We start from the raw sequence: 27,236 nt of genomic DNA, 5'->3' as shown, positions 1-27,236 counted from the left end.
CACAAAGCTTGTGTCTCAAGCCAGGGACCTAACGTGTCAGCAGGGGTGAAGCTTGAGGAGTATCTGTGAGTGCCAAGCCAGGGACCTAACGTGTCAGCAGGGGTGAAGCTTGAGGAGTATCTGTGAGTGCCAAGCCAGGGACCTAACGTGTCAGCAGGGGTGAAGCTTGAGGAGTATCTGTGAGTGCCAAGCCAGGGACCTAACGTGTCAGCAGGGGTGAAGCTTGAGGAGTATCTGTGAGTGCCAAGCCAGGGATCTAACGTGTCAGCAGGGGTGAAGCTTGAAGACTATCTGTGAGTGCCAAGCCAGGGACCTAACGTGTCAGCAGGGGTGAAGCTTGAGGAGTATCGTTGAGTAAGCCAGGGATCTAACGTGTCAGCAGGGGTGAAGCTTGAGGAGTATCTGTGAGTGCCAAGCCAGGGACCTAACGTGTCAGCAGGGGTGAAGCTTGAGGTGTATCTGTGAGTGCCAAGCCAGGGACCTAACGTGTCAGCAGGGGTGAAGCTTGAAGAGTATCTGTGAGTGCCAAGCCAGGGACCTAACGTGTCAGCAGGGGTGAAGCTTGAAGAGTATCTGTGAGTGCCAAGTCAGGGATCTAACGTGTCAGCAGGGGTGAAGCTTGAGGAGTATCTGTGAGTGCCAAGCCAGGGACCTAACGTGTCAGCAGGGGTGAAGCTTGAAGAGTATCTGTGAGTGCCAAACCAGGAACCTAACGTGTCAGCAGGGGTGAAGCTTGAAGACTATCTGTGAGTGCCAAGCCAGAGACCTAACGTGTCAGCAGGGGTGAAGCTTGAGGAGTATCTGTGAGTGCCAAGCCAGGGATCTAACGTGTCAGCAGGGGTGAAGCTTGAGGAGTACCTGTGAGTGCCAAGCCAGGGACCTAACGTGTCAGCAGGGGTGAAGCTTGAAGTGTATCTGTGAGTGCCAAGCCAGGGATCTAACGTGTCAGCAGGGGTGAAGCTTGAGGAGTATCTGTGAGTGCCAAGCCAGGGACCTAACGTGTCAGCAGGGGTGAAGCTTGAAGAGTATCTGTGAGTGCCAAGCCAGGGACCTAACGTGTCAGCAGGGGTGAAGCTTGAAGAGTATCTGTGAGTGCCAAGCCAGGGACCTAACGTGTCAGCAGGGGTGAAGCTTGAAGAGTATCTGTGAGTGCCAAGCCAGGGACCCAGCAGGGAAGCAGGAGTGACGATTGAGGAAGATACTGAGCACTACGGTGGAAGAGATCAGGAGATCCAGTGGCGAGTGGATCTGAAGTCTAGTGAGAGAGACTGGGAGCTCATTCAGTAAAGACCCACAGTGAGTGAGTGTGGGGTAAAGAGAACTGTTCGTGTTTCAGATAGTTGAATAACCTCACCATTAGTAACAGCTACAAGATTGTTGTCATAGGAGACAGCGGTCCTACCTATACAGAAGTGGTGTCCGGCTGGAGGCCTTCACCTGTATAGATGTCTACCTATAGAAGTCTCAGAGTCTGCCAATTACCATTGCATCTACCTAACGGGTGTCCTGGCCCCAGCCCTCTCTCCCACAGTTCTGTTTAAGAGACAATAAATCTCTTTACATTCAAAAAGTGTCTGGCGCCCACCCTTTTCATCTTGCATTACAGCCACCATGCCTTGTAACCCACTCTACACAGGAGGATGTCCCTGGCTCTGGAGGTCACTTTTGGGCCCCAGGGCCTAGAAGCTCTGTCACAATGGATAGAATTCCAAATGGAAATTCTTAGGAAAAGTCTTACTAAAATTTGTAAAAAAATTCTCAGAACATTCAATTGTCTTCTTTTTCTTAGAACATTATTTTCCTAATCTTGTTTGGAATTCTACCCATCTACGGCCAGCTTTAGGCTTTCTTTATTAAAACAGAAGCAATATCTGATAATTGGGGTCACCTTATCCCCCCCAAAGCCTTCTCAGTTCTGTTGTGTTTGTTTTCTGCTGCTCCAGCCTGTCCTGTTTATCAGAAGTCAAATCGATCACTACAGGGTTGTAGATTCTGTCCTGTCACATATAAACAAATATCAGATCCCGGCAGGTGGTCGTGTGTATGGCGGTCCCCTACGGCAACAGCTGCACATTCCGCATGGTGCTGCATGTCTCCGACAAGGACACAGGTCTGGCCATTGGCCAAGACTGCAACTCTTTGAAGACGCCAATTCAAATCCTTGGCTTTGGCTTCTTGGGACTGGCAATAAATCACTTTCCTGAGTGCGCCCCAGGCACAGAATCCACCGATGTCATTCTGGCCCCATAAAGCCTCGCCGGAATCAATAAAGCGAAAAAAAAGAAAGATCCAAGCTCCTCTCTGCCAGCCCTTTTACAACTTCTTAATTTGGATCATCTTGTTCTTTCTCTCATGACCCCCCGTCCTTCAGCAGTAGACTTGGTTAATCTGCCATTACTCTCAAGTGACCCCCCCACACCTCTCAGCAGTAGACTTGGGGGCTCTGCTGTTGCTTTTGGTGACGCCCCGTTCCTCAGCGGTAGACTTGGAGGCTCTGCCATCACTCTTGGTGACCCCCTGTCCCCCTCAGCAGTCCATTTAGAGGCTCTTCCATTGCTCACGGTGACCCCCCCCCCAGTCCCTCAGCAGTAGACTTGGAGACTCTGTTGTTGCTTTTAGTGACCCCCTGTCCCTCAGCAGTAGACTTGGAGACTCTGCCATTGCTTTGGTGACCCCACCTTTACCTCAGCAGTAGACTTGGAGGCTCGGTCATCACTCTCAGTAAGCCCCCCATCCCTCAGCAGTAGATTTGGAGGCTGTGCCGTCCCTCTCTGTGACCCCCTGTCCCTCAGCAGTAGACTTAGCGGCTTTGCCATCGCTCTCAGTGACCCTATCTTCCCTCAGTATTAGTCTTGGATGCTCGGTCATTGCTCTTGGTAACCCCCATCCCTCAGCAGTAGACTTGGAGGCTCTTCTATCGCTCTGAGTGACGCCCCATCCCTCAGCAGTAGACTTAGAGGCTGTGCTAACGCTCAGTGACCCCCTGTCCCTCAGCAGTAGACCTGGTGCCTCTGTCATCGCTCTCAGTGACCCCCTGTCCCTCAGCAGTAGACTTGGAGGCTCTGCCATCGCTCTCAGTGACCCCCTGTCCCTCAGCAGTAGACTTGAAGGCTCTGCCATCGCTCTCAGTAACCCCCTGTCCCTCAGCAGTAGACTTGGAGGCTCTGCCATCGCTCTCAGTGACCCCTTGTCCCTCAGCAGTAGACTTGGAGGCTCTGCCATCACTCTCAGTGACCCCCTGTCCCTCAGCAGTAGACTTGAAGGCTCTGCCATCGCTCTCAGCGACCCCCGTCCCTTAGCAGTAGACCTGGAGGCTCTGCCATCGCTCTCAGTGACCCCCCGTCCCTCAGCAGTAGACTTGGAGGCTCTGCCATCGCTCTCAGTGACCCCCGTCCCTTAGCAGTAGACTTGGAGGCTCTGCCATCGCTCTCAGTGACCCCCCGTCCCTTAGCAGTAGACTTGGAGGCTCTGCCATCGCTCTTAGTGACCCCCGTCCCTTAGCAGTAGACTTGAAGGCCCTGCCATCGCTCTCAGTGACCCCCCCATCCCTCAGCAGTAGACTTGGAGGCTCTGCCATCGCTCTCAGTGACCCCCCGTCCCTTAGCAGTAGACTTGGAGGCTCTGCCATCGCTCTCAGTGACCCCCCGTCCCTTAGCAGAAGACTTGGAGGCTCTGCCATCGCTCTTAGTGACCCCCGTCCCTTAGCAGTAGACTTGGAGGCTCTGCCATCGCTCTTAGTGACCCCCGTCCCTTAGCAGTAGACTTGGAGGCTCTGCCATCGCTCTTAGTGACCCCAGTCCCTTAGCAGTAGACTTGGAGGCTCTGCCATCGCTCTTAGTGACCCCCGTCCCTTAGCAGTAGACTTGGAGGCTCTGCCATCGCTCTTAGTGACCCCCGTCCCTTAGCAGTAGACTTGAAGGCTCTGCCATCGCTCTCAGTAACCCCCTGTCCCTCAGCAGTAGACTTGTTGGAGGCTCTGCCATCGTTCTCAGTGACCCCCTGTCCCTCAGCAGTAGACTTGAAGGCCCTGCCATCGCTCTCAGTGACCCCCCATCCCTCAGCAGTAGACTTGGAGGCTCTGCCATCGCTCTCAGTGACCCCCTGTCCCTCAGCAGTACACTTGGAGGCTCTGCCATCGCTCTCAGTGACCCCCTGTCCCTCAGCAGTAGACTTGGAGGCTCTGCCATCGCTCTCAGTGATCCCCTGTCCCTCAGCAGTAGACTTGGAGACTCTGCCATCGCTCTCAGTGACCCCCTGTCCCTCAGCAGTAGACTTGGAGGCTCTGCCATCGCTCTCAGTGACCCCCCATCCCTCAGCAGTAGACTTGGAGGCTCTGCCACAGGGGCGGACTGACCATTGAGTCACTGCCCGAGGGCCCCATGCCACTAGGGGGCCCCATCCGGGTTGCCAGGCTCAGTAAAACCAGGGACAGTATGTAAAAATCTGTGTTTTTTTTTTATCTGTCCCTGATATGTCCGAAAATGACATGCTTTTAATGTGAATATCCCAAGATTTTAGCTGCCCGCCTCTGCACTACCTCCTGGCGTGGTGGCCATCTGTAAGCCAGAGGGGCCCCATAATCTTCTATTGCCCGGGGGCCCCATGAGTTGTCAGTCCGCCCCTGCTCTGCCATCACTCTCAGTGACCCCCTGTCCCTCAGCAGTAGACTTGGAGGCTCTGCCATCGCTCTCAGTGACCCCCTGTCCCTCAGCAGTAGACTTGGAAGCTCTGCCATTGCTCTCGGCTACCGGCTCTGCTGTCGCTCTCTGCATTTTGGAGAAGAGAGGGTTATCCCTAATCGGAGAGAAACTGGGACAGGAATGGTCATTACGAGGTGCACGTGAACCTCATTATACTGTGCGGAGACAGAGATAGAGAGAGCAGAGAGGGATCGTTGACAATCTAGGCCACACTCAGGCACAAAGCTGTCACTGGCCCTGTGAAGGTCTATGGCCTCCACACACTATCACTGAGGTCATTTATTGGCTGCAAAGCACAGGAAGGTTAAAGTGTCACTCCACCCAACACATTGGATTTCAGGGATTGGTAGATGCAAAGGGCTCCAAGGTCAATGGCACAGTTAGGTCTCCCAATTCTCATCTGTTCCATAGGAGTGACAAATGTGTAGACCTATGGCAGGGAAGGGTCACAGCACCCACCTGATCCATATCTTGTGTAAATGGGCCCCTTAAATTCCATAGGGCCCCTGTGCAGCTCTACAGTCCATCCTAGCTAGATAAAGCTGAGATAAAAATTCAGTCTCTTCTATCCTGCAGGGACTCTGATGGTAAGTTCTCTGGTGACACCTGCTGTGCCCATTATGAGGGTTTACCACCATCACTGTGCTGAGTTCCCGGGTCTGTACACCCGTTGTGCGCATTATGAGGGGTTCCCACCATCCCTGTGCTGAGTTCCTGGGTCTGTACACCTGCTGTGCCCATTATGAGGGGTTCCCGCCATCCCTGTGCTGAGTTCCCGGGTCTGTACACCCGCTGTGCTCATTATGAGGGGTTCCCACCATCCCTGTGCTGAGTTCCCAGGTCTGTACACCTGCTGTGTCCATTATGAGGGGTTCCCACCATCCCTGTGCTGAGTTCCCGGGTCTGTACACCCGCTGTGCCCATTATGAGGGTTTACCACATCCCTGTGCTGAGTTTCTGGGTCTGTACACCCGCTGTGCCCATTATGAGTGGTTCCCACCATCCCTGTGCTGAGTTCCCGGGTCTGTACACCCGCTGTGTCCATTATGAATGGTTACCACCATCCCTGTGCTGAGTTCCCGGGTCTGTACACCCGCTGTGCCCATTATGAGTGGTTCCCACCATCCCTGTGCTGAGTTCCCGGGTCTGTACACCCGCTGTGTCCATTATGAGTGGTTCCCACCATCCCTGTGCTGAGTTCCCGGGTCTGTACACCCGCTGTGCCCATTATGAGGGGTTCCCACCATCCCTGTGCTGAGTTCCCGGGTCTGTACACCCGCTGTGCCCATTATGAGTGGTTCCCACCATCCCTGTGCTGAGTTCCCGGGTCTGTACACCCGCTGTGTCCATTATGAGTGGTTCCCACCATCCCTGTGCTGAGTTCCCGGGTCTGTACACCCGCTGTGCCCATTATGAGTGGTTCCCACCATCCCTGTGCTGAGTTCCCGGGTCTGTACACCCGCTGTGCCCATTATGAGGGGTTCCCACCATCCCTGTGCTGAGTTCCCGGGTCTGTACACCCGCTGTGCCCATTATGAGTGGTTCCCACCATCCCTGTGCTGAGTTCCCGGGTCTGTACACCCGCTGTGTCCATTATGAGTGGTTCCCACCATCCCTGTGCTGAGTTCCCGGGTCTGTACACCCGCTGTGCCCATTATGAGGGGTTCCCACCATCCCTGTGCTGAGTTCCCTGGTCTGTACACCCGCTGTGCCCATTATGAGGGGTTCCCACCATCCCTGTGCTGAGTTCCCAGGTCTGTACACCCGCTGTGCCCATTGTGAGTGGTCAGCTTCTCATCTTTGCTCCCAGGGCTGAAAACTGTCCATGTCCTTTCCTGGTGGCATCAGTCACCATTAACCGATTAAATAGAAGAACGTCCAACGTGAAGACAAATAATGTGAAAAATGTATTGCAGCAAAGAACTTCAATGCCCCGCCCCTTTCATTCTTTGAATGGTGGTGGTGGTGGGGGGGGGGGGGGGGGGGGCGGTACTCCCTTCTTCCTCCAAGATCAGTAGTTGTCTATTTTCAGCACAAGAACAACAGAAGGTGCCTGCAGAGAGCTCAACCCCTGCTGGCTGCAAATGGTAGATATGAACATCTAGATGCAGTACCCAGAAAGCTCAACACAAAGTAAAAGATACAAAAACCATAGGGATCCCCTATAGAAAGACTTTCTGAAAGCCTGGAAAGCGCTCTAGGTACCCTGACCGTTGTCAGGACTTGGAAATCCGCCTGTGTATGAGAAATCTGAGTCAGCACAGCCTACCTTGGTATAGACATTTCTTTTGGCAGCTACGGGGCACCAGAGATCTCCCATCTCTATGGAGTTTGCCGTTGGCCGGCCTAAGGTTTTATTTTTCTCGCCAAGTGCCGTAAAATGAGATTTCTATTCTGGCCAAGGCGCCTGGCTCGCCATATTTAGGGTGTGATCCAATGTGACTCAGCGATCGGGTTTAACCACTTAAGACCCGGACCAAAATGCAGCTTAAGGACCTTGGCCCTTTTTGCGATTCGACACTGCGTCGCTTTAACAGACAGTTGCGCGGTCGTGCGACGTGGCTCCCAAACAAAAATGTTTTTATATATGTTTTTGGGGAATATTTATTATAGCAAAAAGTAAAAAATATTGCATTTTTTTCAAAATTGTCGCTCTATTTTTGTTTATAGCGCAAAAAATAAAAACCGCAGAGGTGATCAAATACCACCAAAAGAAAGCTCTATTTGTGGGGAAAAAAGGACGCCAATTTTGTTTGGGAGCCACGTCGCACGACCGCGCAATTGTCTGTTAAAGTGATGCAGTGCCGAATTGTAAAAACGCCTTTGGGCATTTAGCAGCATATTGGTCCGGGGCTTAAGTGGTTAAACAAAATCTGAAACAGAATATAAGCCGCCTGCGTTCTAGGGAAATCTGCTTACTAGGAACAAATCATGTGGACTAATGAAAAGTTACTTTGTCTACTCACTATAAGGGCTGAGTTCCTCTGCAGTCCCTGATATGGTCCCGTCCGGAAGGAATTGGAGGTAATATCCCACTCGACTGAGCAAACGGGTCACAATCCCTCTCAACTGCGGTTCTGCAAAAGAATAGTCAAAAATTTAATGTGAAATAGAAAAAAAAAATCAACTTGAGTCCCCCCCCCCCCCCCCCACCTCCTCCTCCTCCTCTAATCACACTGCTGTTCTATCTTCTCCGCGCCCCTGACCTCTTTTCTTTCATCTTATTGTCTCCAGGGACAAACTATTCAATCCATTATACCGACAGCTCAACTAGAGCAGGGACTAACGCAATGTTCAATGACACAGCTTAGCGAGGCGGTCATTCCGGAGAGATATTACCGAGCACACGATGGAACTTCCCAAACGGAGAAAAAGTTTTGACGCCGAATGGCAAGCCCTATTAACCACTTAAGGACCGGGACCAATATGCTGCTAAATGACCCAAGGGGTTTTTACAATTCTGCACTGCGTCGCTTTAACTGACAATTGCGCGGTCATGCAACGTGGCTCCCAAACAAAATTGGCGCCCTTTTTCCCCCACAAATAGAGCTTTCTTTTGGTGGTATTTGATCACCTCTGCGGTTTTTATTTTTTGCGCTATAAACAAAAATAGAGCGACAATTTTGAAAAAAATGCAATATTTTTTACTTTTTGCTATTATAAATATCCCCCAAATATATATAAAAAAACAATATTTTTCCTCAGTTTAGGCCGATACGTATTCTTCTACATATTTTTGGTAAAAAAAATCGCAATAAGCGTTTATCGATTGGTTTGCGCAAAATTTATAGCGTTTACAAAATAGGGGATAGTTTTATTTTTATTTTTGTTACTACTAATGGCGGCGATCAGCGTTTTTTTTCCGTGACTGCGACATTATGGCGGACACATCGGACAATTTTGACACATTTTTGGGACCATTGTCATTTTCACAGCAAAAAATGCATTTAAATTGCATTGTTTATTGTGAAAATGACAGTTGCAGTTTGGGAGTTAACCACAGGGGGCGCTGTAGGAGTTAGTGTTCACTTAGTGTGTGTTTACAACTGTAGGGGGGTGTGGCTGTAGGACTGACGTCATCGATCGAGTCTCCCTTATAAAAAGGGATCACTCGATCGATGCAGCCGCCACAGTGAAGCACGGGGAAGCCGTGTTTACATACGGCTCTCCCCGTTCTTCAGCTCCGGGGAGCAATCGCGACGGAACGGCTATAAACGAATAGCCGCGCCGTCGTCCCAGATCGCTCCCCGAGGGAACCCGCCCGCCGCACGCAGCGGGGGGGGGGGTCCCGATCGGACCCCCCACCCGCTAGAAGGCAAGGACGTATATATACGTCCTTCTGCCTGTCCGTTCCATTCTGCGGACGTAAATAGTCGTGCGCCGGGCGTTAAGGATTAAAGTTTATTTTGCATTGAAACATGTGGGCAGTACCCGGGCCCCCATACCCTTTTTATGGCCAATAACTTTCATAAAAGCCTTCAAAATGGGGACTTTTTATTTTTCAAACTTGGGTCCCATAGACTTTAATGGGGTTTGAAGTTTAGGTCCGAACTTTTGCTATGTTCGGGAGTTCTGGTGCAAACTGAACAGGGGGGTGTTTGGACCATCATTAATAGTGAAGAGCCTTGGACCTGGTTCCAGGACATTCGTCAGGGGTGGGCTGGGAAGAACCATTTACAGGGACAGGGTGGTGGTTGTCAAGGCTGGACAGCCCACCAGGAGCCACACTATGGCTGTCAGAGAGGCTGACGGCAACCTTAAAAGACTGCCCAATCCTCAATACTACTTGTGAAAGGACTGAAGGGAGTTGTTCAGCCCACAAGTTATAGAAATGGGTGGCAAGGAGAGGATTGCTGCCTCTGTTTCTTTCCTAACAGGCCTAACACACTGACCTGTCTTCCAGATGGGATAATCGGTTCCTGTTGAAGAACTTTGGGTGAGGCCTTGTATCCTGATAATACTTTGCAAAAATTTTGAGAGGCTCCTCCTACCAAAGATTTTTTGGAAAAAAAAATGTTTTTTTTTTTTTATTCTGTCAGTAGGGCTATGGAGACTCTGAGCCAGGCCTTCTCGTCCAACATCAGTGCCTGACCTCCCAAATGCTCTTCTGAAAGAATGGTCAAACATTCCTATAGACACACTCCTAAACCTTGTAGACGGCCTTCCCAGAAGAGTTGAAGCTGCTATAGCTGCAAAGGGCGGGGCAACTCAATATTGAACCCTACGGACTAAGACTGGGACGCCACTAAAGTTCATGTGTGTGTAAAGGCAATACTTTTTGTAATATAGTGTATATGTAATGTACAGTTGCAAGAAAAAGTATGTGAACCCTTTTGGAACGATATGGATTTCTGCACAAATTGGTCATAAAATGTGATCTGATCTTCATCTAAGTCATAACAATAGACAATCACATAGGTAGATTCAGGTAGATAAGTGCAAAGTTACGGCGGTGTAGCTTAGCCTGTTTAGGCTATGCTGCAGTAAATTAGCTAGGCTAGTAATGATTCTCAATATACTTGCCTGCTAATATACGGCGGCGTAGCCTAAAGCGGGCGGGCGTAAGGGCGCCGAATTCAAATGACTTGGAGGGGGGCGTGTTTGATGGTAATGAGGCTTGACCTCACGTTTTTGAAGTTTTTCCCAGTGTGCATTGCGGTTACGTACGCCGCACAGGCCTATTGATTTCGATGTGGACGTAAACAATGTAAATCCCGATTCGTGGACGACTTACGCAAACGACCTAAAAAATTTGAATCCCGCGGCGGGAACGGCGGCCATACTTTAACATTGTTATTCCACCTAATAGATGGAATAACTTTAGGCCTGTAATGCGCTACGGAAACGGCGTAAATCGACTGCGGCGGCCGGGCGTACGTTTGTGAATCCGCTTATAAACTCATTTACATATTCTACGTCGGCCGCAATGGAAGTGCCACCTAGCGGCCATCGAAAATATTGCAACCTAAGATAGGACGGCGCAAGCCGTCGTATCTTAGATATGTTTAAGCGTATATATCTGTTTGAGCATACGCTTAAACATACGGCAGCTTAGATTCTGAGTTAGGTCGACTTATCTACTGATAAGTCGGCCTAACTCTTACTGAATCTACCTAACAGTCTGCTTAAACTAATAACACACAAAGAATTAAATGTTACCATGTTTTTATTGAAAACATTCACAGTGCAGGTGGAAAAAGTATGTGAACCCCTAGACTAATGACATCTCCAAGAGCTAATTGGAGTGAGGTGTAAGCCAACTGGAGTCCAATCAATGAGATGAGATGGAAGGTGTTGGTTACAGCTGCCCTATAAAAAACACACACCAGTTCTGGGTTTGCTTTTGACAAGTGGCATTGCCTGATGTGAATGATGCCTCGCACAAAAGAGCTCTCAGAAGACCTTATATTAAGAATTGTCGACTTGCATAAAGCTGGAAAGGGTTATAAAAGTATCTCCAAAAGCCTTGCTGTTCATCAGTCCACGATAAGACAAATTGGGCCGGATTCAGATACGAGATACGTCGGCGTATCTCCGAAAACGCCGTCGTATCTCTGAGTGCGGACCGTCGTATCTATGCGGCTGATTCAGAAAATCAGTTACGCATAGATTCCCCTAAGATCCGACCGGTGTAAGTGTCTTACACCGTCGTATCTTAGGCTGCATATTTACGCTGGCCGCTAGGTGGCGCTTCCGTATATTTACGCGAGGAATATGCTAATTAGGTAGATACGCCGATTCAGAAACGTACGTCTGGCCGGCGCATTTTTTTACGTCGTTTACGTTAGGCTTTTTTCGGCGTATAGTTACCCCTGCTATATGAGGCGTAGCTAATGTTAAGTATGGACGTCGTTCCCGCGCCGAGTTTTGAAAATTTTACGTCGTTTGCGTAAGTCGTTCGCGAATAGGGCTGGATGTCATTTACGTTCACGTCGAAACCAATACGTCCTTGCGCCGTACTTTGGAGCAATGCACACTGGGATATTCTACGGACGGCGCATGCGCCGTTCGTGAAATACGTCAAATACGTGGGGTCACAGTGAACTTATATAAAACACACCCACATCAAACACATTTGAATTAGGCGGGCTTACGCCGGACAACATACGTTACGCCGCCGTAACATAGGGTGCAAGTCCTTTCTGAATACAGAACTTGCGCCCTAATTTACGGTGGCGTAACGTATCGCAGATACGTTACGCCAGCAGATAGATAGACAAATCTATCTGAATCCGGCCCACTGTCTATAAATGGAGAAAGTTCAGCACTGCTGCTACTCTCCCTAGGAGGGGCCGTCCTGTAAAGATGACTGCAAGAGCACAGCGCAGACTGCTCAATGAGGTGAAGAAGAATCCTAGAATGTCAGCTAAAGACTTACAAAAGTCTCTGGCATATGCCAACATCCCTGTTAGCAAATCTATGATACGTAAAACACTAAACAAGAATGGATTTCATGGGAGCATACCACAGAGGAAGCCACTGCTGTCCAAAAAAATCACATTGCTGCACGTTTACAGTTTTTACAAGAGCACCTGGATGTTCCACAGCAGTACTGGTAAAATATTCTGTGGACAGATGAAACCAAAGTTGAGTTTTTTGGAAGAAACACACAACACTGTGTGTGGAGAAAAAAATGCACAGCACACCAACATCAAAGCCTCATCCCAACTGTGAAGTATGGTGGTGGGGGCATCATGGTTTGGGGCTGCTTTGCTGCGTCAGGGCCTGGACGGATTGCTATCATCGAAGGAAAAATGAATTCCCAAGTTTATCAAGACATTTTGCAGGAGAACTTAAGGCCATCTGTCCACCAGCTGAAGCTCAACAGAAGATGGGTGTTGCAACGGGACAACGACCCAAAGCATAGAAGTAAATCAACAACAGAATGGCTTAAACAGAAGGAAATACGCCTTCTGGAGTGGCCCAGTCAGAGTCCTGACCTCAACCCCATTGAGATGCTGTGGCATGACCTCAAGAAAGCGATTCACACCAGACATCCCAAGAATATTGCTGAAGTGAAACAGTTCTGTAAAGAGGAATGGTGAAGAATTACTCCTGACCGTTGTGCACGTCTGATCTGCAACTACAGGAAACGTTCGGGTGAAGTTATTGCTGCCAAAGGAGGTTCAACCAGTTATTAAATCCAAGGGTTCACATACTTTTTCCACCTGCACTGTGAATGTTTACATGGTGTGTTCAATAAAAACATGGTAACATTTAATTCTTTGTGTGTTATTAGTTTAAGCAGACTGTGATTGTCTATTGTTATGACTGAGATGAAGATCAGATCACATTGTATGACCAATTTGTGCAGAAATCCTTATCATTCCAAAAGGGTTCACATACTTTTTCTTGCAACTGTATATATGGTTCTTTGACAAAATGTGTATATTTTTGATGCTACTAACTTATTTGTACAAAGCCCCTTCCAAGTTGTTTCCCTTCTTCCCTCCCTTCTTTTTTTATGGGATGCCCTATTTTTTTCCTGAGGAGTTTTTTCCCCCAGCCAATGGGGACACAACTGTTTTTTTTTTTTGGAGGGGGGGGGGTGTAGCACCCACTAGTGTAGTGCAACAGTAGTAGTGTAGGTTTGTTAGTGTAGGTAAATTTAGTTTAGCTCAGGACTAAGCCTGAGCTGAGAATTTGGGTCAGGGTTCAGTGAATCAGGACTAGGTGACTCCTTCTGACAGCTTCCCTGGTGCCTCCCCCTGGTCTAGAATGTTGTAGAATCTTCTAGAGCTAGTGGGTGGAGGATAGGAGGAGCTGTCTTGAATATTTGTGAGGCCTCGGCCAATCCCCAAAAATGGGCTGGTAGGGTGCAGAGCTTACCTCATATATAGTCGTGGGCCATGCCAGCAGGGGCAGTCGGGTGGAAGATGGAGATATAGTGCAGAGGAGGCTGTCGGTGGCCCACAAGGGTGCCCCCTAGTCTGGGGGTGGGTGACCTTGAGCCAGGGCTTGGGTGCTGGAAGCATCCTGCCACAACACACAGAGGGAGCCCTCCCCAGAGGCACAGGACCAAGAGAGAGGATGGTGTGAGTAGTTTAGCACTACTGGGAACTTACAAGGGGGGAGACTGCCACATGTAGCCAGTTCTCCCTGAAGACAGCAGTGGGCCAAGTCTTCATCCCTTCCCTGGGAGATCTCCTGCAGAGTCAGCTGGTTGGGCTGGTGAGATAGTCATTCGGGTCGCCTATTAAGAGAGTCAGCCAGATGGGCTGGTAAGGAGTCAGTCTGGAGGATAGCTGTTGAGAAGTTTGCCTGGAGGGATAGTGAAAAGGGAAGCTGCAGCCAGGTGGGTTGGCAATGCCTGAGGTGGTGCTGGGATCAGTAGCCACAGGAGGAGGAATACAAGCTAATCACTGTATATTGCTACAGAACAAAGGGACTGTGATTTCCTGCCTGCAAAAGGGCTCTGAGTTCCTGCCTGCAAAGGGCTCTGAGTTCCTGCCTGCAAATGGCTCTGAGTTCCTGCCTACAAAGGGCTCTAAGTTCCTGCCTGCAAAGGGCTCTGAGTTCCTTCCTGCAAAGGGCTCTGAGTTCCTGCCTACAAAGGGCTCTGAGTTCCTGCCTACAAAGGACTCTGAGTTCCTGCCTGCAAAGGGCTCTGAGTTCCTGCCTACAAAGGGCTCTGAGTTCCTTCCTGCAAAGGGCTCTGAGTTCCTGCCTACAAAGGGCTCTGAGTTCCTGCCTACAAAGGGCTCTGAGTTCCTGCCTACAGAGGGCTCTGAGTTCCTGCCTACAAAGGGCTCTGAGTTCCTGCCTGCCAGGAATATACAGGACAGGATGGAGGTGAGGTGACAGCGCTGTGTGGGGGGTCAGTACAAGAATATACAGGACAGGGTGGAGGTGACAGCGCTGTGTGGGGGGTCAGTACAGGAATATACAGGACAGGATGGAGGTGAGGTGACAGCGATGCATGGGGGGGTCAGTACAGGAATATACAGGACAGGATGGAGGTGACAGCGATGCATGGGGGGGTCAGTACAAGAATAGACAGGACAGGATGGAGGTGAGGTGACAGCGCTGTGTGGGGGGTCAGTACAAGAATAGACAGGACAGGATGGAGGTGAGGTGACAGCGCTGTGTGGGGGGTCAGTACAAGAATATACAGGACAGGATGAAGGTGACAGCGCTGTGTGGGGGGTCAGTACAGGAATATACAGGACAGAATGGAGCTGACAGCGCTGTGTGGGGGGTCAGTACAGGAACATACAGGACAGGATGGAGGTGACATCGCTGTGTGGGGGGTCAGTACAGGAATATACAGGACAGGATGGAGCTGACAGCGCTGTGTGGGGGGTCAGTACAGGAATATACAGGACAGGATGGAGGGGAGGTGACAGCGCTGTGGAGGGATAGTGAAAAGGGAAGCTGCAGCCAGGTGGGTTGGCAATGCCTGAGGTGGTGCTGGGATCAGTAGCCACAGGAGGAGGAATACAAGCTAATCACTGTATATTGCTACAGAACAAAGGGACTGTGATTTCCTGCCTGCAAAAGGGCTCTGAGTTCCTGCCTGCAAAGGGCTCTGAGTTCCTGCCTGCAAATGGCTCTGAGTTCCTGCCTACAAAGGGCTCTAAGTTCCTGCCTGCAAAGGGCTCTGAGTTCCTTCCTGCAAAGGGCTCTGAGTTCCTGCCTACAAAGGGCTCTGAGTTCCTGCCTACAAAGGACTCTGAGTTCCTGCCTGCAAAGGGCTCTGAGTTCCTGCCTACAAAGGGCTCTGAGTTCCTTCCTGCAAAGGGCTCTGAGTTCCTGCCTACAAAGGGCTCTGAGTTCCTGCCTACAAAGGGCTCTGAGTTCCTGCCTACAGAGGGCTCTGAGTTCCTGCCTACAAAGGGCTCTGAGTTCCTGCCTGCAAAGGGCTATTGCTAAAATATGACTGAAGCTGTCTGATAAACCAACAGTGATTCAGTTGGGACCAGCATGCAAGTGTGTACAGGAGGAAAGTATTAAGTGAAGTGGGCATCCCATAACCTCCCATCCCTATCCAAGTTATTAACCCTCAATAAATAACAAAAACAAAGTCACGTACTGTTCTCTGACCTTGGAGTGCTGAGGAAACATATGGTGTGCCTGGCTGTGCAGGATAGGGAATCCCGGTTCATCTAAGGCCCCTAAGGGGGTGTGCTACATTTGGAGGCTCTTCCGGGATCTTGCCCACGATAACCTGCACTGCTTTTGCTCCTAGCACCTGTGGCCCCTAAGGGGGTGTGCTGCACAGGAAAGGATGGACGTCTAGTGACAGCGCTGCGTGGGGGTTCAGTACAGGAATAGACAGGACAGGATGGAGGTGAGGTGACAGCGCTGAATGGGGGGGTCAGTAAAGAAATATACAGTACAGGATGGAGGTGACAGCGCTGCATGGGGGGGTCAGTAAAGAAATATACAGGACAGGATGGAGGTGAGGTGACAGCGCTGTGTGGGGGGTCAGTACAGGAATATACAGGACAGGATGGAGCTGACAGCGCTGTGTGGGGAGTCAGTACAGGAATATACAGGACAGGATGGAGGTGAGGTGACAGCGCTGTGTGGGGGGTCAGTACAAGAATATACAGGACAGGGTGGAGGTGACAGCGCTGTGTGGGGGGTCAGTACAGGAATATACAGGACAGGATGGAGGTGAGGTGACAGCGATGCATGGGGGGGTCAGTACAGGAATATACAGGACAGGATGGAGGTGACAGCGATGCATGGGGGGGTCAGTACAAGAATAGACAGGACAGGATGGAGGTGAGGTGACAGCGCTGTGTGGGGGGTCAGTACAAGAATAGACAGGACAGGATGGAGGTGAGGTGACAGCGCTGTGTGGGGGGTCAGTACAAGAATATACAGGACAGGATGAAGGTGACAGCGCTGTGTGGGGGGTCAGTACAGGAATATACAGGACAGAATGGAGCTGACAGCGCTGTGTGGGGGGTCAGTACAGGAACATACAGGACAGGATGGAGGTGACATCGCTGTGTGGGGGGTCAGTACAGGAATATACAGGACAGGATGGAGCTGACAGCGCTGTGTGGGGGGTCAGTACAGGAATATACAGGACAGGATGGAGGGGAGGTGACAGCGCTGTGTGGGGGGTCAGTACAGGAATATACAGGACAGGAGGAAGGTGAGGTGACAGCGCTGTGTGGGGGTGGGGGGTCAGTACAGGAATATACAGGACAGGATGGAGGTGAGGTGACAGCGCTGTGTGGGGGGTCAGTTAGGAATATACAGGATAGGATGGAGGTGAGGTGACAGCGCTGTGTGGGGGGTCAGTACAGGAATATACAGGACAGGATGGAGGTGACAGCGCTGTGTGGGGGGTCATTAAAGGGAACATACAGGACAGGATGGAGGTGAGGTGACAGCGCTGTGTGAGGGGTCATGACGGTTGATACAGAGGACGTTATCTCACCGGGGTCCTTGTCCATCGCTGCTTTCTGACTGCAGAGTCGGACTTTGGAGACCAGGAAAAGAAGCTGTTTCTGGCAGAGGGATTTGGTTCCTCGGGGGCAGACTTTCCTCTGGGGGGGTGCGGGGCGGGATCCTCCAGAATCTCGGATTTCTCTCTTCTGCCGGATTAATTTACTGGCAAGTGCAGCCATCACTGTGTCCGATCCTCCCGGTGTGCGGCGCGTCAGCTGTCATGGGTCCCCATGTCTCCACATCCCTCAGTGGGTCCTGGAAAGTGTTCCCCTGTCCGATTCAGGTCTCCAGGTCCCGGTATTGGGGTGTCCAGTTCAGGTGTCCAGGTCCCGGTGTTGGGGGAACCAGTTCAAGTGTCCATGTCCCAGGGGAACTGGTTCAAGTGTCCAGGTCTGGTGTTGGGGTGTCTGGTTCAGGTCTCCCGGTCCCGGTGTTGGGGTGTTTGGTTCAGGTCTCCCGGACCCAGTGTTGGGGTGTCCGGTTCAGGTGTCCAGTCCTGGTGTTGGGGGAACCAGTTCAAGTGTCCAGGTCCCGGGGGAACCAGTTCAAGTGTCCAGGTCCCAGTGTTGGGGTGTCTGGTTCAGGTCTCCAGGACCTGGTGTTGGGGTGTTCTGTTCAGGTCTCCCGTTCCCGGTGTTGGGGTGTCCGGTTCAGGTCTCAAGGTCTTGGTGTTGGGGTGTCTGGCTCAGGTCTCCAGGTCCTGGTGTTGGGGTGTTCTGTTCAGGTCTCCCGGTCTCGGTGTTGGGGTGTCTGGCTCAGGTCTCCAGGACCTGGTGTTGAGGTGTCCGGTTCAGGTCTCCCGGTCTCGGTGTTGGGGTGTCTGGCTCAGGTCTCCAGGTCCTGGTGTTGGGGTGTTCTGTTCAGGTCACCCGTTCCTGGTGTTGGGTTGTCCAGTTCAGGTCACCCGTTCCCGGTGTAGGGGTGTCTGGTTCAGGTCACCCGTTCCCGGTGTTGGGGTGTCTGGTTCAGGTCTCCCGGTCTCGGTGTTGGGGTGTCTGGTTCAGGTCTCCAGGTCCTGGTGTTGGGGTGTTCTGTTCAGGTCACCCGTTCCCGGTGTTGGGGTGTCCGGTTCAGGTCTCCCGAACTCGGTGTTGGGGTGTCTGGTTCAGGTCTCCTGGTCCCGGTGTTGCGGTGTCTGGTTCAGGTCTCCATGTCCTGGTGTTGGGGTGTCCAGTTCAGGTCTCCTGGTCCCAGTGTTGGGGTGTCTGTTTCAGGTCTCCCGGTCCCAGTGTAGGGGTGTCCAGTTCAGGTCTCCCGGTGCCAGTGTAGGGGTGTCCAGTTCAGGTCTCCTGGTGTCCGGTGTCCGGTCACTGCTGCCCATCATTGATGTGCCGACACAAAGTATGGTAATTCCTCATCTTCTCCTTTATAACTGTTGGTGTTTTATAAATCCCGTATATTAATAAGCAGCTCTCCGGATTCGGCTTTGTCTGGCAGAGAACGCTCACCAAAGCTCTGCTCTTCGCGTGTCTAATGTGTCCCAGTCTTCTCCTTCCAGCGTCCCGCTCCCCCCTCCCTCCTCCACCAGCACCCCTCCCTCCCCCCTCCACACTCCGCCACCACCGGCCGCCCAGACTCATCAATCTGCATCTCCATTCACTCCTCGCCGTTATTGACTGACCTCAAGTAGCAGTGCGATCCGAGTACTACGCCGCCGCCGTCCCGACACCTCGCACAGCGCTGTCACCTCACCTCCATCCTGTCCCCTACCGTATGTCTACACTCACCGGCCACTTTATTAGGTACACCCGTTCAATTGCTTGGTAACACGAATTGCTAATCAGCCAATCACACGACGGCAACTCAGTGCATTTAGGCATCTGGACGTCGAAAGACGACTTGCTGAAGTTCAAACCAAACATCAGAATGGGGAAGAAAGGGGATTTAGGTGACTTTGAAGGTGGCGTGGTTGTTGGTGGGGCAGACGGGCTGGTCTGAGTATTTCTGGGATTTTCACACACAACTATCTCTAGGGTTCACAGAGATAATAATCTCTGAGGAATGTTTCCAAGGAGGTCCAGCCCGGTACTAGCAAGGTGTACCTAATAAAGTGGCCAGAGAGTGTGTATTCCTGTACTGACCCCTCCATCCTGTTCTGTATATATACAGTTTTTCTACTGATCCTGTAACCTTAGATACAGAAGGAGATATACAACATACAGTATATATATTCATGATTCAGTGGTCACTAGAATGGAGAAAATGTTCACAATTTAGAATTAGAATACATATATTGGGTCTGGCTGGATATCGGAAGAGTTAACACCTCGCTGCCAATGAATCTCTGACAAGACCCCGCAGGCTTCATGGCTGCAGATAAGGATGGACAACTATCACAAGCCATCCAATTAATTCTCTGAACCTTGTGACGGGAAAAATCAGCGGGTGGTAGAGGTCATCCCATGCTGGAGGCACCGGGCCGTTTTCAGTCGTTTGTCATTTTTGTAGATCAGCAGGAATATGTTTCATCTCTCATAAAACCATTAATATTCATTGTGAGGAGATATGAGTTATTCCTTCTGATATAGTCCTCCCCATCGTCCACCCACTAAATCACTGACTGCCCAGGAGATTGCCAATCATTTCCAAAACAAGACCGATGATGTGATGAGACCTTCACTGATCAGATATCTCCCATAACAGAACTTTTCTGCCACCACATGCCGTACATTTCACTTTGGACAATGTAAACTTTTTTTCTGATGCCCACCTTACCACCCGCCCCCTGGACCCCGTTCCCTCACAATTAGCACAATCATCTTCTGGCTCTATATAACACTCTCTAACTCACGTCTTCAATCACTCCCTCTCTACTGGCAGCTCTAAAACTGCCCGCCCCCCCCCCTTATTCTTGGAAAGACCTTGGTATACCCCACTGGGATGGGCAACCTAAGACCCAGCTCCTTGCTCCTGTGTACTCCCAGAACACCTAGTCTAGAACCACCTAAGCTACCACCTTGCTGATAACAACCTTGCTGACAGTGGCGGCTGGTGCGCAAAAGTTTTGGGGGTGGGCGCAAACAAACTGTGCCCATCAAACGCAGCCACTGTTCCCATCAAACGCAGCCACTGTGCCCATCAAACACAGCCACAGTGCCTATCAAACACAGCCACTGTGCCCATCAAACGCTCCCACTGTGCCCATCAAATGTTGCCACTAAGCTCCAAGTGCTGCCATTGTGCCCCAAATATTGCCACTGTGTCCCATGTGCTGCCACTGTGCCGCAAATGTTGCCGCTGTGCCCCAAATGTTTCCACTGTGCCCCAAATGTTGCCACTGTGCCCCATGTGCTGCCACTGTGCCCCAAATGTTGCCACTGTGCCCCATGTGTTGCCACTGTGCCCCATGTGTTGCCACTGTGCCCCATGTGTTGCCACTGTGCTCCATGTGCTGCTACTGTGCCCCATGTGTTGCCACTGTGCCCCATGTGCTGCCACTGTGCCCCAAATGTTGCCACTGCACCTAAAATGTTGCCACTTAGCCCCATGTGCTGCCACTGTGCCCCATGTGCTGCCACTGTGCCCCAAATGTTGCCGCTGTGCCCAAAATGTTGCCACTGTGCCCCATGTGCTGCCACTGTGCCCCATATGTGCTGCCACTGTGCCCCAAATGTTGCCGCTGTGCCCCATCTGCCCGGCACTTACCTTGTCTTGGGTAGGCAGCAGGTGACGGCGGCAGGCGGCTAGGGGTGTCCAGTGTCCTCCATCTTCCCTGACCCAATGTCTTCTCCCGCCCAGTTCTTCTCTTGTCCTCTGATGTGATTGGACGCCTGATTGGTGTTCAATAACAGTGCCTGTTGCTTCAGCCAATCAGGTGACAGGTAACACAAACCCGGTGGACCTGATTGGCTGAGAGGCGGGTCAATGTTAGGAAAGCGAATTCCTTCGCTTTCCTAACATACAGCAAGAAGCGAAGTGAGTGAGAAGTGAACGCACAGCGTTGCAGCCGTTTCTCACATTTTTGGGCGCCTATTAGAGCCTACGGCTCTAATCAGGTGCATCCAAAAAACAACCCCGGCGATGTAATTCAGGTGCCCGGTGCCCGAAAAGGGTCCGGACACCTGAATAGGGGGTTTCAGCAGCAACCATAGATAGGTTCATGCAATGCATGAACCTATCTATGGTAAATAGAGAGTGACAGGAGAGGAAAGCGGCGCTTCTGCGCCCATTATGGACGCACCGCCGCTGTTTGCTGACCCCTTTTAGTCTGGCTTTTGCCTGCAACAATACAAAGAAAATTCCCTGCAGAAACGCTCTAAGGACTTACTATCTGCTAAAACCAATGGCCACTTTTCCATACTCAGACTCTTATGCCCCGTGCACACGGTTGGGATTTCCGACAGGAAAAAGTCCATCGGAATCCCGATGGGGAAAAAAGAGTCCGATGGAGCATAGACACGGTCGGGATTCCCAACCAAAAGCTCTCATCTGACTTTTTCCGACAGGAAAACCGGTCGTGTTTATAGGGCAATCGACCTTTCTTCTGCCTTTGAAACAGTTTTTCCTAAAACCACTCCACTTCCTTGGCTTCCTCTGCTCTTTGTTGGGTCTATTTCTACCCATGGCAGTGCACCTTCACTATCTCCTACAACTCTACCTCCTCCTCTCCTCTTTCCATCGTGGTCCCCCAAGGCTCTGTCCTTGGATCCCTACATTTCCTCCCTGGGTCAGCTGATAGCCTTCCAAGGCTTTCGAAAACCATCTCAATGTTGAGGAGACCCAAATGTACCTTTTCTACCCTTCAGCTCCTCACCCATCACTTATTTACTATCGGATATATCATTCTGGATGTCTAACCATTGCATCAAACTCAAATCTTTCCAAGTAGTGTTGCTCACGAATATTCGCATTGCGAATATTTGTTACGAATATGGCATATTCGAATATTCGCGAATAACTCGAATTTCGCGGCCAATATTCGCTATTCCGAATATTCGTATTTTTTCAATTTTATTTTTAAAACAGATCACATCCTAGTGATCTCCATCGACGTCTAAAAGCATTGCTGGTATGATTAGAGACCCTGGGCCGAGTAGCTAAGCTGAGGCTGTGACGGTATCGGTATGATATCCCCGTCAAGCATTCCCTCCTCTCCATACAAGAACATCACAGGATCATCACACATGAGTCAAGGCTTAAGGCTGGAACAACACAGACTTTTAATAGTAAAAAACAGAGCTTATATGTGGTTACAACTGTTACAATGACAAATCTCCGCCCCCCCTTACACAGTGGGGGGTCTTCAATACAGCTCCCTTGAAATAAAGATATTTCTTTGAACTAATCAGTATCTAGCCGGTTTGGCTCGGCATATAGAGAGATAATTACCACAATGAAGCAATCAGCATAATTAACATGAGCCACTTATCTAATCACAGTAACCAGTAAACACAGGGCTAGAACAATTAACATTTGAAACAGGACTGGCTGCAGAAGGGTAAATACCATTAACAGCCTTAAACAAGCAGGGAGGATTAACCTGAAGCATATAGGTAAAAAGTCCTTCACAATGGCCCCCCTTTTTCTCCCTGCTCCGGCAAACCCGGTTGGACCTTCCCTGGTCCAGTAGGGTTGACGGGTTCAGAGCTTTTAGTCCGAGGTTAACTTCGTTTGGCGTGACTGACCTCCCTTGGCAACTGCTTCCGACTTAGGTATGTCACCGGGTCGTCAGATCACACGCCGGTCAGTCCCCAAGTCTTTGTGCGATCTGCAGAGTCACCAGAAGTCAGTGTGAAGACGGCGAATGGGTCTGTGCGCCGCCGTCTAGGTGTCCCGCCATGGGAGGGGCAGGTTATGGCTCTGAAGTGACAATCACAGGAGATTCATAAAAAGGAAAAGTTATATTTGTTGAAATGCTGTAGCACTGGTGCTCAGAGTCCGGGGGGGGGGAGGGGTCTCAGAGCCCCATAAGGTCAGCCACCCCCTGCTCCCTCCGCAGCCGCCGGTTCTCCTCTTTGAGCTTCTCCAGCTCCATCTCCAGTTCATGGAGCCTGGGGGGGTCAGCCCGCTGTGACCTCAGGTGGTTGTTCTCCTCCTCCATGCGGCTTATGCACTCCTCCAGCTCTATGTACTCACGGATCAGATCCTGCTTGCTCATGTCCTGCAGGCTTTCCACGTGGTCCTTCATCATCAGGAACTGGGTGGTGGTGTAAGGGGCCACCGGTGGGCCCTTGGCGAACATCTCGGCCCGCATCTGGGGCGCCTGCTGCGATTCAATCTCCTCCAGTCGCTTCTTCTCCTCCCAGGTCCGCTGGTTATATGACTTCCAGGACCTCTTCTTCTTGGAGGGTAGCTGGCGGTGCCTCTTTCTGCCCAGCTCCCTCCAAGGCCCCTCCGGCTCATGGCTGTCGCCCATGACCAGCTGACAATGGTGTTCCCTGTTGTCCGTAATAACAGATTGTACCATGAGGGCTTCGTAAGGGGTGCCCAATGGTTCTTCCTGACCCAGCTCCTGGGGATCCCAAGCCGAGTCTACACAATGGGCTGCTGCTGGTGGGCGGTACCCAGGTTGAGACCAATTTGACCTGGTGTTGTCATTCAGGGGGCAATTCTGCTTGAAGTGACCCAACTGTTTGCACCGGAAGCAGCGTTGTTCGTTGTCCTCCTGGCGTGGATAGCGAGGGCTCGATGTCATCGATCTGTTAGGCGGTTGGTATCTAGCGGCTGGTGGGTGTGAGGGCGCCGTTGGTCGTGGAGGTTGTACCCGTGGTGTGACCTGGTTTGTCTTGCGAGTATCCGCATATTCATCCGCCAACTTTGCGGCCTCTGGTAGAGTCATGGGCCTGCGATCTCTCACCCAATCTTTGACATCCGTCTGGATGTGATTGTAAAATTGCTCCAGGAGCATTAGTTGCAAAATGTCCTCTGCGGTGGTGGCCTGGCTGCTGTTAACCCAGTTAGAGGCCGACAGGGACAACTGGCATGCCCATTCCGCGTAAGAGTCTTTTGTGGTTTTGCGTGAGTCCCTGAACTTCTGTCGGTGGGACTCTGGGGTTACTGCATAACGAGCCAGGAGCACTTCTTTAACCCTGGCGTAGCTATGGATATCATGATCTGGCACTGTCCGGAAAGCATCAGAAGCTTTGCCTGACAGTTTGCCTGACAATATTGCAACCCACTCTCCTCTAGCTATTCGGTGCAGGTTACATTGTCGCTCAAAGTCTGCCAGGTAGTTATCAATTTCACAGTCCTTTTCATCAAAAGCTTTAAAAGCGCTAAACGGAATCTTCCTTGCGTCTGCTGTGCTGTACTCACTGTTTGGAGAATGTGCGGCTGCTTGTTGGACTGCTGCCAGTTTTAACTGTAGCTCTGCATCTCTTATTTGTTTATCCTTCTGTAGCTCTGCGTCTCTTATTTGTTTATCCTCCTGTAGCTCTGCGTCTCTTATTTGTTTATCCTTCTGTAGTTCTGCGTCTCTTATTTGTTTAGCCTCCTGTAGTTCTGCGTCTCTTATTTGTTTAGCCTCCTGTAGTTCTGCGTCTCTTATGTGTTTATCCTCCTTCGCTAACAGGTCCATCACTTTCAGCACCACATCCGGCGTTGGGTTCGGGCCGAACCACGCTAGCTTCTCTCTCATTAGCTTGTTGGTTGGTGACTCCTCCTGAATCACTGGTGTCTCCATCTCTTGTACTGCTGGCGTTGCTGCAATCCCGTCCTCCTGGTCCATCTCCATTAATTCTGCTATGATGACCCGCTTGGTTTTGTTGCTAGCAATCCTTCCACGAACTTCCAGTAGTTCTTTTAAGCAGGGTGTAAGCCTTCCATTCACTGTTCCCAGTGTCTGCTTGGAGTCCTGGTGTAAGGGAGAGTAGAAGGGAAGATCCCGCTGCTGCCAACCAATTGTGACGGTATCGGTATGATATCCCCGTCAAGCATTACCTCCTCTCCATACAAGAACATCACAGGATCATCACACATGAGTCAAGGCTTAAGGCTGGAACAACACAGACTTTTAATAGTAAAAAACAGAGCTTATATGTGGTTACAACTGTTACAATGACAAATCTCCGCCCCCCCTTACACAGTGGGGGGTCTTCAATACAGCTCCCTTGAAATAAAGATATTTCTTTGAACTAATCAGTATCTAGCCGGTTCGGCTCCGCATATAGAGAGATAATTACCACAATGAAGCAATCAGCATAATTAACATGAGCCACTTATCTAATCACAGTAACCAGTAAACACAGGGCTAGAACAATTAACATTTGAAACAGGACTGGCTGCAGAAGGGTAAATACCATTAACAGCCTTAAACAAGCAGGGAGGATTAACCTGAAGCATATAGGTAAAAAGTCCTTCACAGAGGCGATCCTTTTATGTTGCCGAATATTCGATTTCCGAATATTCGCGAATACTTTCTCCGCCCTTCTTTTGCATCAGAGCCAATCAGAGTTCTCCTACCACAGTTGTCATAGGAGAGAGTGGAGTGTTTATGTGCGTTTTTCCAGTGTATCACATCTTCAAAGAATTTTCCATATTTTGTCCCGTGTCATCATCATTTGCATTTCACCTCTTTAATGAGAATAATAACTGTTTAACATAAAGACATTTAAGAGATGTCAACGTAAACGGTTTACTTGTATTTTCCAAATCTATGGTTATTCAATATTTATTAAACTAATCAATATACAAATTGGTCAAAGTAAACCCTCAAATCTATATAATAATATATTTATTTTATTAATACCTTGTTAGTTGCAGGGTCCATTACGTAAAACCACACTTTTTCCAAAGGGCAGGTGAAATTGAATGTTTCAAAATTTCGCAATCAGTTTCACATTCGCATTAGCGAAATTTCGCCCAAAAATTTTTTTGATAAAATATCACGAATATTCGATTTTAGCGAATATTTCACGAATATTCGGCTATATATTCGTGATATATCGCGAAATCGAATATGGCGTATTCCGCTCAACACTATTTCCAAGACCAAGCTCATAATATTTCCTCCTCAAGGTTCTTGTTCCCTTGACTTTCCAATAAGATCAATGGCACAACCACGCCCAACTATCAGTTCCTCCCCTCATGCCAGTGTGTAGGAATAGTCGTTGACTCTGACCTCTTCTTAAGACTCCACAGCCAATCACTGTGCAAATCCTGACACCTTAAAGCGGGGGTTCACCCTAAGGCCCCATACTCACGAGCAAACATGTCTGCTGAAACTGGCCCGCAGGCCAGTTTCAGCAGACATGTTTGGTCGTGTGTGGGCGCGAGCGGGCCGAATTCCAGCAAACATTTGCCCGCCGGGCCTTTTCCCAGCGGGCAAATATTCCTGGACTTGTTTTAAAACAGCCCGCTGGAATTCAGCCCGCTCGGACATGTACGGTCGTCAGTACAGACCTACCGTACATGTCCAGGCGCCCGCCGTCCCTCGCATGCGTCGAATGACTTCGACGCATGCGTGGAAGCATTTTAAAGGCGGGCCGCCCACGTCGCCGCGTCATTGTCGCGGCGACACCGCGTCATCGACGCGGCGACACCGCGGACACGCCCCGCGTATTGTTTACGCGCGGACTTCTGTACGATGGTGTGTACAACCATCGTACAGAAGCCCTCTGGCAGACATGTATGGTGAAAACGGTCCGACGGACCGCTTTCACCATACATGTTTGTCCGTGTGTACCCGGCCTTAGAGGGCACTTTTTCCCCTTAGATTCCTGCTCGTTTTTACTAGGGGAATCGGCTATTTATTTTAAAATATGTGCAGTACTTACCCATTTACGAGACGCATCCTCTCCGTCGCTTCCGGGTATGGGCTTCGGGAATGGGCGTTCCTTCTTGATTGACAGGTTTCCGAGAGGCTTCCGACGGTCGCATCCATCGCGTCACGATTTTCCGAAAGAAGCCGAACGTCGGTGCGCAGGCGCAGTATAGAGCCGCACCGACGTTCGGCTTCTTTCGGCTACGAGTGACGCGATGGATGCGACCGTCGGAAGCCTCTCGGAAGAATGTCAATCAAGAAGGAACGCCCGCTCCCGAAGACCCATACCCGGAAGCGACGGAAGAAGATGCAGCTCGAAAACGGGTAAGTACTGCTCATATTTTAATATAAATAGCCGATTCCCCTAGACCGAACGAGCAGGAAGCTAAGGGGAGATTTTTTTTTTTTTTTTAAATGGGTGAACTCCC

At 50.5% G+C, this 27,236-nt stretch overlaps 1 protein-coding gene across 1 annotated transcript in view; it reads right to left on the bottom strand.

Annotated features, from left to right (window-relative positions):
• FGF11 (fibroblast growth factor 11) overlaps positions 1 to 18,612 on the bottom strand; it is a 34,518-nt gene extending 15,906 nt beyond the window's left edge. Inside the window, exons 1-2 of the mRNA XM_040347124.1 lie at positions 17,098 to 18,612; positions 7,667 to 7,777 (exon numbers count right to left, since the gene is read on the bottom strand). Coding sequence (XP_040203058.1) covers positions 7,667 to 7,777; positions 17,098 to 17,287 — 301 coding nt within the window. The 5' untranslated portion in view covers positions 17,288 to 18,612. The remainder of the gene's footprint in view (positions 1 to 7,666; positions 7,778 to 17,097) is intronic.
• Between the last annotated feature and the right edge of the window lie 8,624 nt (positions 18,613 to 27,236).

This window comes from Rana temporaria, chromosome 3 (genome assembly GCF_905171775.1).
Source record: "Rana temporaria chromosome 3, aRanTem1.1, whole genome shotgun sequence".
NCBI classification, from domain to species: Eukaryota; Metazoa; Chordata; class Amphibia; order Anura; family Ranidae; genus Rana; species Rana temporaria.
This window is presented reverse-complemented; position numbering and strand designations above follow the sequence as displayed.